At 55.6% G+C, this 13,393-nt stretch overlaps 1 protein-coding gene across 1 annotated transcript; it reads right to left on the reverse strand.

The window, feature by feature from the left end:
* Positions 1–56: 56 nt before the first annotated feature.
* KRP23_4251 (Dynein axonemal heavy chain 7) lies at positions 57–13,175 on the reverse strand (the record flags this gene model as incomplete). The annotated part of the gene is made up of 1 exon (XM_067889184.1): positions 57–13,175. The coding sequence occupies one exon, from the start codon at positions 13,173–13,175 to the stop codon at positions 57–59; it is 13,119 nt and encodes a 4,372-aa protein (XP_067748369.1).
* Positions 13,176–13,393: the final 218 nt, after the last annotated feature.

Below are 13,393 nucleotides of genomic sequence, written 5' to 3' on the forward strand. Positions count from 1 at the left end.
ACTGCAACAAGAGCCTTTTGGGAAGTAAAATACATTTACAACAACACCTATCTGGTCTACGTGTCGAGTTGAGTGAGCAGTGCGACGCCACGCCTAATCCAATGTTTCTGTCGGTGCTGTTCACTCATCGGCAGTCGGACGGACATGACGAAGTTCGTGGAGTGGCCTGTGGTAGACAGCGTTCCCTGGCGCTTGGAAGTCTTGTACACCGGGCAGAGATACACATGTGCTGTCCCCTTGGGGTCCGTGTCTTCAATAGGCTCGATCTGGTCCCGAGCCTTGGGTAGTAGATGTAGAACCGGCAACGGCACGTACAGCTCGCGCGGCTTGGATTCAGCAAGTGAGTGCGAGTTGGCGTCCCAGCATGCGCCTTCGAGGAAGAGTCCGTCGACGTAGGCTCCGTCCTCGGCTGGTATTGTGAGCTCTGATGCAGGTTGCGCCAGCACCACCATGTCGTAGCCGACCTGGTCGATAGGGAGCTTGTGTTTTCGTGCGTAGTTCTGCTGGGTTCCGGTAATGAAAGCTTGTGTGAAGAAGAAGCCCGAGATCCAGTACACGGGCGGCGCAGCTCCACGCGTTAACCAGTTCTGCAGGAATGCCAACCGTGCCAAGAAGTCGGTGACCCAGCTGCCGAGCGGTTTGAGCGACGGGTACGCCACCGCTGACCAGCGTGCAGGTACGTGGCCGTTTACCATACTATTGCCCATAGCTTCGAGCTCGGCAGACATGACCACCAGCCCCTTGATAGCCTTCTGAATTTCCACTAATGAGACTTGCAGCAGGGCCAACAACCGATTGAAGCGTCCGAGCTCCTGCGTCAGGACAGTGTTCATCGACTCCGAATAGCACACAGGGAATGCCAGTTCTGCTTTCTCGATATCAAACAGAGGGGGCAGCTTAGCCGCGATATCGCGCGCTGTTTCGTCCAGTACATCGTCCCAAGACTTGACTGCGCCTCCTCCACCCCCAGAAGCACCACGTGGCTGCAATGACAAGGCCGATTCAAGCAGCAAATTCGTTTCGGCGATAGCGGTGGAGATGTTGGCGTTGTCGTGCAAGCCGAAGACTTCCGGGCCTTCGTTCATGGGGAGCAGGTCGATATAGTTCAGGAAAACGGACAGGGGGCCCTCCGCCGATGGCGCGAAGTACAGACCCGAAGGCGAGAAAGTATAGCTGTCCGAGAGGATATCGCGCGTGTAGAAGTCCGAGAGGATCGTGATAAGACACCTTCGATCCTTGTCGTCTGTCACACGGCCGCCGTAGTTGCACTCGCCTGCAAGGTACGCCAACGCAGCGTACGGAATGGGGTCATCCGTCTGCAGATCATCCAGAGAAATCTTGAGTTGGTCTTTGGAGATGGCCAAATCCGACGAGGAGAACACGTAGCTGATGTTCCAGCCCAACGGCCCAAACTTCGTCCGCTCACGCACCACAGCGTGGAAGAAGCAGAGGCCAAAGAGCAGCTTCTTGAACTCACGTGGCCGTCGGCAGCTAGCCACCCACCCCTCGTCGATAGTCAAGTAGGACCCCTTGAGGTTTGCCCGCATACCCTTCGGAGGCTCGTTGGTCATTTTCACTCCGTGCTGAAGAATGTACGACGGGAAGGCGCGTGTTGGCTCGCTTGTCAACCACAACCGGAAGCTCGCATGCACACGATCCGGTGTAATCTCTTCGCAAATCTTCTCAAGCGTAGGCAGCCAACTCACTGACAAGTGACAGTTCTGCAAGCACACCCACGTTCCGTTATCAATGGCCTCAGCGATAGCGTTCTCAGCGAGAGGTCCCTGGCCCTGGCCCAGCGAAATGGCCACGAATTTCTTGTTGAACCCCAGCTCAGCAGCCAGCTTGAGCAGCTCCGACATCGGGTCTGCCCCCGGCGTGAGCACGAAAATTAGCGGCGTTGAACAGTTCGAGTCGTCGAATCCCGCCTTCAGGTCAAACGGCTGCGGCTCAATGAAGCGCTGCCCCATTTCGGTCGCCACGAAAGACATCACGGCCGGAATCACCTTGTCCGGTCTCAAGCAGCGCAGCACAATGATCCGCTGGAACGAATCCAGCGAAGCCACGGAAGAGATGTCCATCAAAGTCTCCGCTGGATCGGTTGAGTTGTAAGACGCCTCCCAGAGCTCCAGATCACTCGCGAGCACATCGCTAAAATTTGTGAACGAAGGTAGCGCATCCAGCCCGACGATATTGGCCCACGTCTTATCATTGAGCCAGCCTTCGGAGCCTGAAGGCTTTGGCTTCTGCAAGTCCATCTGCGTGTTGCCCGTAAAGAAGTAGCGTAGCTCACCGCTGTCAATCGTGCCGTTCCCCACGAGGATCTTGATCGCCAACAAGAAAGCGAACAGCAGTTTGTCCTTCTCGAAAAGAGAGCGACACACGTTTTGGTACAAAATGAACGTGAAGGCGTCGTTCAGATGGCCGAGCCGAGTTGCAAGGACAGACGCGCTCTCAGCTCGGCCGATTGAGAACACGAAGAGGTTGATGAACCACTCGAGTGCGTATTGGTACATCGGGTCGATCACTGTGAGGTCGGCGATGCAGAAGAAAAGCTGAGACGCTCGGAAGGCCACGGGCAAGTAGCCCTGGCGCTTTTCAGCGATCATCTGCTGCGTCACTGCAGCCTCACGAACCTTCTCCTCGATCTTGTTAGCCGTGATTTTGGACGCACCGAGCGTCTCGATCAACCGTTCGTCATCCAGAATGTTACCCTTGGCAGTCTGGAGCAGATACAGGATTTGATCTTCGATCTCTTTCAGTGTCTTCTTGTTAGCTGCATCCTCGAGCACCAACTTCTCCCGCTGCTGCTCCAGCACAGGCTCCTCCTTAGCAACTACGATTCCCAGCATCTGGTCTTGCAGGCCTTCCTCGGTAGCCATGAAATTCAACAGATTGACCTTCACACAAGTCTCCGGCGGGTAGTGTGGGTTGCGCAGCTTGGTTGTCATGTACAGGCGGAAGTTGGCGTCGTACTCCACAGTATTGTCACCCAGGCGAATAGTAGCCACCCCACCAGTCTTCACGACTTGCTTCAGTAGAACAGGCTCTAGCATCGGGTCGATTTCTTCCGGCATATTCTCGATCAGCACAGCGGCGCCGATCATGATCGAGTTCTCCAGCATGCGCACGAACCCCGCTTGGGACTGCTTAACCACTTTGAGATTGTTGCTCTCCTCCATGTTCTTCACCCATCGGTTAGCCTGGCCTTGCGGGTCAATCATTAACGGCCACCGATTGCTACGCTGCAGCATGATAGCATTGTCAATCGAGAAGGAATCGTTCGGGAGCTTTGCAATCGTCCACGCGCGGATTTGGACGGCGTCGCCCAGCGTATCCGTGAGTGTAAACGTTTTCGAGCACGTGATTGCCTGCTTGGTGAGCTCGGTACACCACTGATCCACAGCACGCTCACGGTAAATACTTGTAAACGCGCCAAGGTAGGCGATCACACCGGAGGCCAGCATGATATCGCCCACGACATTGTCGTATACAATCTGCAGTTGGGCAGACATATCACCCCAACGAGCTTTCTCGCCTCCCAGGCCACCGATAAGCTGCGTAGCTCGCGTAAGTTTCTTGGAGCAGTCATCGACTTGGAACTCGAGGTCGCTCTTCTTCTTGTAAGCAGCAGCCAGGTCCTCTTCCAGCCTGGCCACCTTGTCGAGCACCACCTGCAGTGCGTCTTGCTTGACTTTGAGCTCGCTTTGAGCCTTCTCAAGTGCTAAAGTAGCTGCCTTAAGTGCTTCACGCTTGGGCGCCACCACCTTTGCTACTCGATCGTAAACCACCATAGCGTGCACCCAACTACAAAGACCCGAGGCTGCGACAGAGGCCTTACGGATCTTGTCGGCCTGGAAGTCTGGATTCGCGGCGTATGGACGCACCTTATCCATCGCCTCCACTGGGATGTTGTCCTTGTCGTACTCCAACAAGTTCTGCAGAAAGCGGGTGTCGCCTAGCAGCGATTTCTGCGCCGGTCCCCAGTAGTCATCCACCTTCTTCGTGCCCCCTGCTGGATCCTTCACCTTCACTGGGGGTACGCGCATCATGATGCACACAGCTTCCATCACCAGCTTGACACCATCAGGAGGCTTCTTCATAGCCTTGATCTCGGTGATGTCGCCTTTCGTAAGAGTCTGCAGCGCCTTGACAGCGTTCTCGAGCGCTGGAATGGCTTCTGCTAGCTCCGCCTCACAGCTTTCCTTGATACCATTGGCCTCAGCTGCTTGTTCGTTACACAGTTTTTCCTCAGCACCAACGATGTCTTTCGTAACATTCGCCTCCTTCTGCTCACGTGAAATGGTCTCCAGCAACGCATCAGTCTCGATAGTGGCCACCTTCAAAAGCGGCTGCAGTGCCTCCAGCTCGATCTGCATCTTCTCCACCTGCTCGGCCGTCTCCATGAGCTTCGTAAGTCCGTTATCATACCGCTGCTTCATAGTCATCACCTCGACGCGCTTGTTATTCAGCAGCTTCTTGAACGTGTTGAGCAGCTCGAGATACGAAGTGGGGGTGACGTAGTAGTACCGACGCTGCGACTGTAAGAAGTCCTTCGTAAGCGCGCTCACACTCTCCTGCATCCCAACGCACACGTCCACGATGCCAACCTTCACCTGAGCCGGCAGTTCAATGTCGACCAGGAAGTAGTCGGCCACGGAGCGAAGTGCTTCGTCCGGCCACTCGGCAAACCAATCGATGGTACAGCAATTCACGAGAGACGGGAACATGCGCAGTCGGCGACGGAAAGCCTCTCCAATAGGCGACAGCGCCAGCACAACATGCAAGTTGGTCCGACAACGACCCACAAAGAAATTGTACAGCTCGGCACTGTTTCCAGCATTAACCCCTGAAGCTGTGGCCGCAGGTTCCAGCGCCTCGTTCATCTGCACCAGTTCGTCATTGGCCCAAAGGTTTGCCACCTCGCCAGTGTTCAACAGTCCGTTGATGTCCTCCAGGTAGGCCTCTTCCACGATCTGCGTGTCTGAAAACAGGAAGACCGTCGGCTGATTGTTCAGCCCGCTGAGTTGCAGCACCTTCTTGATATCGTTGCGCCATTCGGTTCTCGAGTACGACTTGGAGATCTCAATCTGAAAGAGTTTGTACTCGGCCATGAACACGGCCAGAGTTGTAAGACTCTTGCGACCAGAGCCGCCGACGCCGACAAGCAAGGCATTCCCCAGCGGCTGGTGAATCACGCGTGAAATACGCGCAACGTGCTCAATAGCGTTCTGGAACAGCACGAGCCGCATGGGTGCGGCACTCATGTTGTTGTAGTCTTCCAGGAACACCTGCATGGCATTCTGCAGCTTTTCGCGGTCACGGAGCTCGGCATAGCTCCTGTTGCCATGTTTGCCGTCACCTGCTCCACCAAAGTTCCCGTAGATCAGCGTGGGGTTCGGCCCCCGCACATCCGTCGACGTGTATTGCAGGTCGAAGTGCAGCTTCACCGTTTTGGCAAGGATGTCGGCAAACCAAGCGCGATCTTTATCGTCGATAAGGCGGTCAGAGAACACTCGCAGACATTCGTGACTCCACAGACGCACAAAGTCCTTGCCATCCTTGATGGTGTCACTTGACGCCTGCGCGACGCCCTGGAAAACCTTGGACAAGTCGCGCAAGTTGAAAGTGTAGTGCGACTTGGCCGGAGTGGGCAGCAGAGCCTGCGAGATCGTGTTGTAAATGTCGATTGTGGCACTAACGACTGCACCTCCGAGCTGCTTGACACCTTGCGAGAAGTTGAGCAAGAACCAGTCGGTGATCCGAGTGAAGATGGCTCTGAGGGAATCGTTGTCGAACGGCACGAAGTTGATGAGGTTGAAATACCGCACATATCGCTGCGTGATGCGAGTGCGACCACCGCCAGGGGGGCCCATTGCCGCGATAAACTGGATATCCACGAGCTGCGTGAACGAGTTGTCCTTGCGGTTGTACCAGCCTCCGTGACCCATCCACTGACGCAGGATCTCGATCGGTGGCTGAGCACCGTACGTCTCTTTGGCAGGCATATTGAGGTCATCAACGAAAACCACGCAGCTTTGACCCAGTGGCGGGCCCAGCACACCCTTGCGTCGTTTGTCTAGCTTGGCCTCAATCAGATCTTGAGTCTGGTTGGCACTTGTCTGCGCTGAGAAATTGAGGAATATGGACGGCGCAAACTTGGGTGCTGCGTCACTGGTACCTGGCGGGTCATTCAGCCCGCTCAGTAGCTTCTTCTTGATAGACACGGACTTACCTGTGCCTGTATCACCAGTGCAGAGCACATGGAAGTGGTGACGTATGAGGGTGTCGAGCAGCCACGCGTTGCGCTCGGAATCAATTGTAGGCACCAAAACTTGCGTGAATTGGGCGTCTCTGGGGATCACGAACGACCCACCACCTGAAGCTTCCATCCAGTTGACCCAGACACTGCGTCGTGTATCAAAACGGTAGTCGTACACAAGTCCTTCTTCTGGGATCGACAGCATGGCAGCTCGGTCAGGGAGGAGCACGTACGACGGAGATTTGGCAACGAAGTCTTTGAAGTAGAGTAGTGAAGGTGAGACTGGCACCCCCAATTCATCGTCACCCGGCTCCTCGCTTTCCTCCGTACGCACATCGGCAGTGACAATAGCCACTGCTAGCTCAGCTGAGAGGAAGTCGCGCATGTACCGGTCAAAACTGCGGCGCGACTTGGTGTCGACGCAGGCGCCGATAGACCAAACGACAGCTTTGATGAGCACACACTCTAGAATACGCTGTGCATCGGCCTCAGCGGGCACAGACGAAGAGGATGCAGTGGGGGCAGTGCCGTCAGTTGGGGGGTCAGGGAAACCATCGCGGAGAGCGCACTCAAAAAGACGCAGTAGTGAGGCTGCGTGCTCCAGGAAAGTCACCGGTGTTGGCACCGTGCAGTGCTTGTCGACAAAGTACAGCATCGGCGGCACAATCCAGCGGAAGGATTCCTCGAGATACTCGCCATGAGACGCGAAAGCCACAGGCAAACGAGTGTTCAGCCACGTCCGCACAAGAACCTCCCATCCCAGCACCTTTGCCTCGAGGAAAACCATGCCGACACGGGAGACCGTAGCAGGTGATGCCTCTTCCAGATCTTCCGTCTCGAACACCATCCGCATACGGTCCGTCATCTTGACGATCTCCCCGCTCATGAGGCAAAGCTTCTTGTTGTCGTCTAGCACGGTGTTCATATTCTCGATCCAGACGGCGTCCACTGGGCCATCGAACATGACCCACTGCAGCTCCGGACTTGTGTCGCGAGCACAATTACGATACGTGCATGCCAGCACACCATCAGACCACTCGTGCGTGTTTTCATCAAAGTTCCCATAGAGCTGGCCGCTCGTGATAGCCTTCGGATTCATCGTGTGAATATTCACGCGCTGTTGCAACGTTGCAGCTCCTTTGGTGCCGTTTCCTTCCTGCAGCTCGATTTCTTCTTCGTAACACGATGTCATGGCCGTTGCCAGGGAGTGCACCACGCACGTCTTGCCTGAACCAGTCGTACCGACAATCATGAGGCCGTGTCGGACTTGCACCGTCTCGTAGAACTGCACCACCTTCATTTTGAATTCAGGTTTGCACTCAAGCGGAACGTTCACATCCGGTACGATAGCTATGCCACGCACACAGGTCTCGTCGATATGGCGCAGAAGCGCCCCATGATCTGGAAGTGGCAGCAGCACGTCGGGGAACAAGTCGGAAGTAATGCCGCGGAAAAGAGGCAAGTCGTCCGTGGTGAACTTGGGAAGATTCACGTCTTGTACAGAGCGCAGCACAATCTTGTCCTCCGTCCAGAACGGATCGTTGCCGAGCTGTTGTCGCAACGCACCGGTGGCCACGAGAATGGAGTTAACTGCTCGCATCCCGTAGTCGTAGTGCTTCTGTGACGATAGCTGCTCCGAAGCTAACTGTAACACCTGTGTGAGCTTGCGAGCGTTGCTCCGAGCCTGAGAGAAACCAAAGGAATACAGTCGAATTTCAGAGATCAGCGCGTAGTCGGGCACCATCATAGCGCACGGACGGAACAACGCCTTGAGGTTGTCAGGTAGCTCAGCACGCCCTGCATAACCAGGATTCATCGTGATGAACACGTTGGCGCTAGCATTGAGCTTGATGAAGGTCCCTTCAAACAGGAATTTGTCCACGCCCGCCTTCTTGCCCTCGTTAATCGTCAGAATCTGCTGAGCAATGACGGACAGCACCTCGATGTTGATTCGATTGAATTCATCAAAGCAACACCAGGAGCCACAGCCGGCCAACCCCTTGAAGAACTTTGCCATAGCAAGGTAGTCCAGACCATCGGAGCAGTTAAACACCACGCACTGAATGGCGATCGCTTTACTCAGGTCCTTCACGGTCTCCGTTTTGCCGGTGCCTGCGGGCCCCTCAGGCGCACCACCATACATCAAATCCACAGCTCCCATCATTGTACGATAACACCTATCTGTAAGCGGTGTGATCACAAGACGCATCGTGTTTCCGAGATATTCGTATCCGTACCGGACTCGGGCATTCACAATCCGCGCTTGCAAGTCAAACGCACCAGCAGATTTGACACCGTCCGCCCAGTAGTACCGTAGCTGAGAGATCCACTCGAAATCCTGGTCGCTTTCCACGTCCTTCTCGATCATGTGAGAGATCGTGTCGCGTGCGTGGACATCAATTACCACCAGCGCACTAATTGTCGTACGCTCCAGCTTGGTCAGATTGCCGCGTACCAGCATCACAATCTTGTCCAGTTGCGAGTTAAGCACCTCGATGTAAGTTTTGATTCCATTTACACCGTTCCCGAGGTTAAGCGCTCGGGTAACATCCTGCGTCCAGTAGACCTGTGATACTGCCAACACAACTTGTGCAGGCCACTTGAGCATCCAGGATTCGCGCTCTTCAAGCAGATAAGCTGCAAGAGAACGCTCAGTTTGATCTCGCACGCTGTCCCACTGACTCTGCTCCACCTCGAGCAGCCACATCTCCACGTTGCCTTTGTTCTTATTGCTTTCTGGGCCCACGGGCAGTCGCAAGGGCACGACTTCACCTTCTGCCGACCGCATTTCAGTAATTAACAGGGGGGGTCCGTCTTGGAACGTCACGTTGAACACGCCCTCGAAGCACTTGCCCAAATGTGGCTGCACTGCACGCGGTTCCTTGGTCTGCGACAGAATTTCTAGCAGCTCGTCGTTCGACAAGAAGAAAAAGCGTGGGAAGTGCAGTCGCTTCATCTCGAGATAGTCGTTCAGACCCTTTTGAATCTCGTCCAGCTTCTCGTTGGCACGCTGGAACTTCGCTAGCAGCTTATCCATTGCGATAACAGTAAGAAAGGTTGGGTCGGCTACCGTGTCCTCCATTGTTTTGCGCCACAGCGCATCCACGCTAGCAAAGCGACGCGCCTCCGTTGGCATTTGACGCATAATGTCCTCAGAACTGAAAATTGCTTCGAGATACAGCCACGTACGTTGACATGCCATCCACTCGTCCAGCAATTGCTGCGAGTACTGCAACTTCTTCTCCCATGCCTTGCAGTCTTTCTCGATGCTCTTGATATACGGAGACCCACGCATCGTTTGCGTCTTCACGAGGTGGTCGTCCAGTAGTGCCACAATATCGTCGGTACTGCGTAGCAGGTATGTACCTGTTTCACGATACGCTGCAGTCTGGAACTCCACCTTCTCCCACTCGGCGATCATTGCGCTTAGATTCTTCTGGAGCGAGTATTCTTTTTCAGCGAAGGTGCCGATCTCTTGGATCGTTTCGAGGTGCTGTGTGATGCCGCGATCAAGCAGTAGCTGCAGCGTCAGTTCCTCTTCCGATTCCTCAAAACCAATGGTGTGCCGCAGCTTTTCCCAATGCCGCTCTTGAAGTGCCGGGCTTGCCAGTGACTGGATCACAGGCAAATAGGCTTTGAACTCTTCCGTGCGTTCTCGAAGGATGAGTGCGACTTCCGCTGATCCAGGAGCGTCGTCTACCAGCGACTTGCTCAACTTGTAGGACGCTTTCCACCATTCCGTCACGAGTGCCTCAATGGCTCCACCCTTTAGCTCGAGGAACGACCCGTTGAGCCACGCCTGTCGACTTGCATGGAACTCGGAACTCATGGTCCAAAGCTTGTAATACGGTGCAAAGTCGCTCTCCAGTTTGGTCAAAAGTGGTGTGTACTCCGTCGGCGGAAAGCCAAACACGGCCTCGCGAGCGTTGAAGTCTTGTGCCTTGGCTCGAGCATCTTGCAGCGCATCGAAAAGCGTGATGGCTAGCTCCACGTACTTATCCGTATGCTCAACTTCACCATACCGAGTGAAGGCCTGCACCTCGCCCTCAAAGCGTTCCATGTCTAACTCGAACGCCTCCTTCTCGAGAGCAAGGCGATCCATCATACGAACCTTGTCTTCCTCGAGAGCCGAATCGCAGGAATCCGCCGCATGCGCTACCTTGAGCGGCCACTCTTTCGTCGAGTGTGCCAGTGTGAAGTCTTCGGCGGAAAGTTTGTGCGAGAACTCGTTCAGCGCATCCAGGCGTACATGAATGGCTGCAACTTCACGCTGGATGCCAGCGATCACCGACTTACTCTCCCCGACAAACTGCTTCAGTTTCGCGAGCTGCGCCTCGTTGGTAGGCTTCTCATTGATCCTTGCCAGGATCGAGGCGTAGCGCGCGGTGATCGCAAGGTTTTGAGCCCGTGCATCACGGACCAAACTTGAAATCAGCGTATCGCGTAGCTCCAGCGAGCGGGTACGGAGCTGTTTCTTGAGTGCACTGGTATGGACGCACACCAGCGGAAGCGCAACGAAGTCGAAGGCAATCACGTCCACCCGGAATGCCAGCTCATGGAATCTTCGGATCTGTGCGCACAAGCGTGGCAAATATGCCTGTCCATCCGCTGGTGGTAGTGCTTTACCTTCTTTCAAGAGCTGTTGCTCTTGCTGCTGCAACGGCAGCAGCTCCGTGGTGAATGCTGTGGCATCAAAGTGGACAAAGTCCGTGTACGCTGCAAACTGTGCTGCAAGAGCGTGTGCTGCTCGCATGGCATGGTCGACACTCTCACAAACTTCCACTTTCGCAGCCTGCAGCGCATCCAGACACTCGGCAACCACTGCACGCCGACTGGCCTTTTCTTCATCAGTGCCTCGATCAGCCTCTTTGTCAACACCAGCAACGCCAAGGTCGAGCAGCGGTTGGCGCTCGAGTGATAGCAGTCCCATGATATCGCAGTCTAGTCTGTCGATCTCCTGCACTGCTGCCACCACCGCATCCAGTGGCTCCAACAACGTCGCCGTCACTTCTTGCGCCGACGGCTCTACCACCACTTCATCGTTCACGAAAGCAAGCTGAACACTGAACAAGGAGCTACGAGGTGCACGAATCTCCTTTTGCTCTAGCAGCAGCGTAAAGCGCTTGCTGGTAGAGCGAATGGGTACGTCCTCTTCATCTTCTTCATTTTCACCGCTCGCATCTGACCGAGAACTCGTGGCATCACCTTGCTCCTCATCTCGTTTTACCGATGCCCCAGTTGTCACGAGGCTCCCAGACTCTGCGTGGTGGCGTACGAAGCGCACCCACTCATCGACGGAGCGGTGAACAACGTCGCGTAGCTGGGCAGCCAAACGTATCTCCAGCCCCGTCAGTACTCTCTTGAGTCTGCTAACATCATACGCTGCACGATCCGAAAGGAACAGGTCAAAATGGTCTTGTAGGTTGTCGATCACGTTCTCAACAAGCGCGCGTCTCCAATCCACCAGCAAAATCTCTGCCGCTTTGTTCGAGTGTGCTGCTTGCAAGGCCTTGAAGTCCAATACACGAAAGGGCATCTGCGATGCCAATGTTGCTGTCAGCGCTGCGCCAGTTCCACTTGTAGCTCCTCGTTTGCTTTCCGTAGGGACCTTAGCTGGTTCTTCATCCACCTGAACCAGCAGCAGGTCTTGGAATGTCTTCTCCCAACCAGCATACATGCGTCGAAGTACAGCGAGCAGTTGAGGCGAGCTCGTGTAGGACGCATTGTTCATACGACGCCGATTTCGATCGAAGTCGTGGTCCGGGATAGCCACTTTTCCGTAGGTGGCTGTCCCCGGCTTCTTCCCGCCAGGCACGAGGTCCAGTCCTTGGAATCTAGCGTGCAAGTCGGGGTCATGACGCAACTGGTTCAACAACGCCGCCTTCTTCATACTACGCATGTACTCTTGAAGAGCAGTGTCCGTGAGCTGACGCAGCAGCGTCGCAGCAGGTTGCGAGTCCAGCAACGCCACACGCTCAGGCAGCCCCGCCACCACTCGAGCATGCACGCGTTCTAACGTCGGACGTCCCATAGCTCGCAACTGGGACGCATCTTGCCTCGCCAGGAAATCGTCAAAGCGCAGCATGGCCTTGATCTGGTCACGCCGCTCTCTCGCAGCAGCTACGCGTCTCTCAAACGTAATGGGAGACTCGCTGTCGAAGCGCAGGTTGATCCTCTTGACCAACTTCTGCCTGTCAGATCCCTGGAACTGCACCAAGTACTGCGCTCTGCCCACGTCGTAGTTCAGCACGGCGCAGCTTCTCCACCTCCATTCTCCTTGGAAAAAGTACGGCGAGGCCCCCACGCGCTCCCTCTCGAGCCACTGCTGCGGCGTATAAGCCTCGAACTCGTCGCTGTCGAACAAATGCAACGGGAACTGAGACTGATCTAGCTGCAGGATGTCCTCGTCGTCCTTAACCGCTTCTACCTCCGTCTCTCTCGACCCCAACGTCACTGCGTGTTTCGGACGCTCGTCCAGCGCTTGACTCCGTAACCGGCCGGGGAACGGACGAACCGGTGGTGCTACTGTGAGCTGCCGTTGCTGCGCGCGCCTCTCCTGTTCCTGCAGCAGTTCCTCCGCCGCCTTCCAGCGGTGCGGACGGTTGTTATGATCCACGCGGGTGAGGTCGACGGCTACCGGCTTGGGAGGCTTCTGCTGTCTGCTCGAGGGCGACTTTGAGACTCCGGAGGCCGCGGCGGCGCTGCGACTCGCGCGAGAAGCGGCGACCAGGCGCGTTTGCTGCAGCCGTCGCTCCTTCTCCTTGCGGTGCTGCTTGTGCAGTTTGAAACGTGCCAGAAGCTGCTGCTCCGGGGTCAGTGAACCAGGGCCGCTGGTCGACGCCGTTGCACTCAGCTCCTCACCCTCCTCGATCCCCGGCGAGTTGAGCGCCGCATCGGCGCGCGGCTGGGCCATGCTACAGGCGGTTGTGAGACGGAGGTGGAAGCGGAGGGCGTCAAGCGTCGCCAAAGGCGCCCCTACGATGGTCTCCAATAACGGGGGCTTGTAACCATCACTTCAACAAGTCTTGTTTTGTCCCGATGTCTGCAGCAGATGGCTACACAACACGAAAAGTTAATCGAGTCAGCGGCTCACTTGGTTTCAGTATGCAACTTTTGCGAACAGCTAAACCC

Source organism: Phytophthora ramorum, assembly GCF_020800215.1.
Source record: "Phytophthora ramorum isolate Pr-102 chromosome Unknown Phyram_PR-102_s0003, whole genome shotgun sequence".
Taxonomy (NCBI): Eukaryota; Oomycota; class Peronosporomycetes; order Peronosporales; family Peronosporaceae; genus Phytophthora; species Phytophthora ramorum.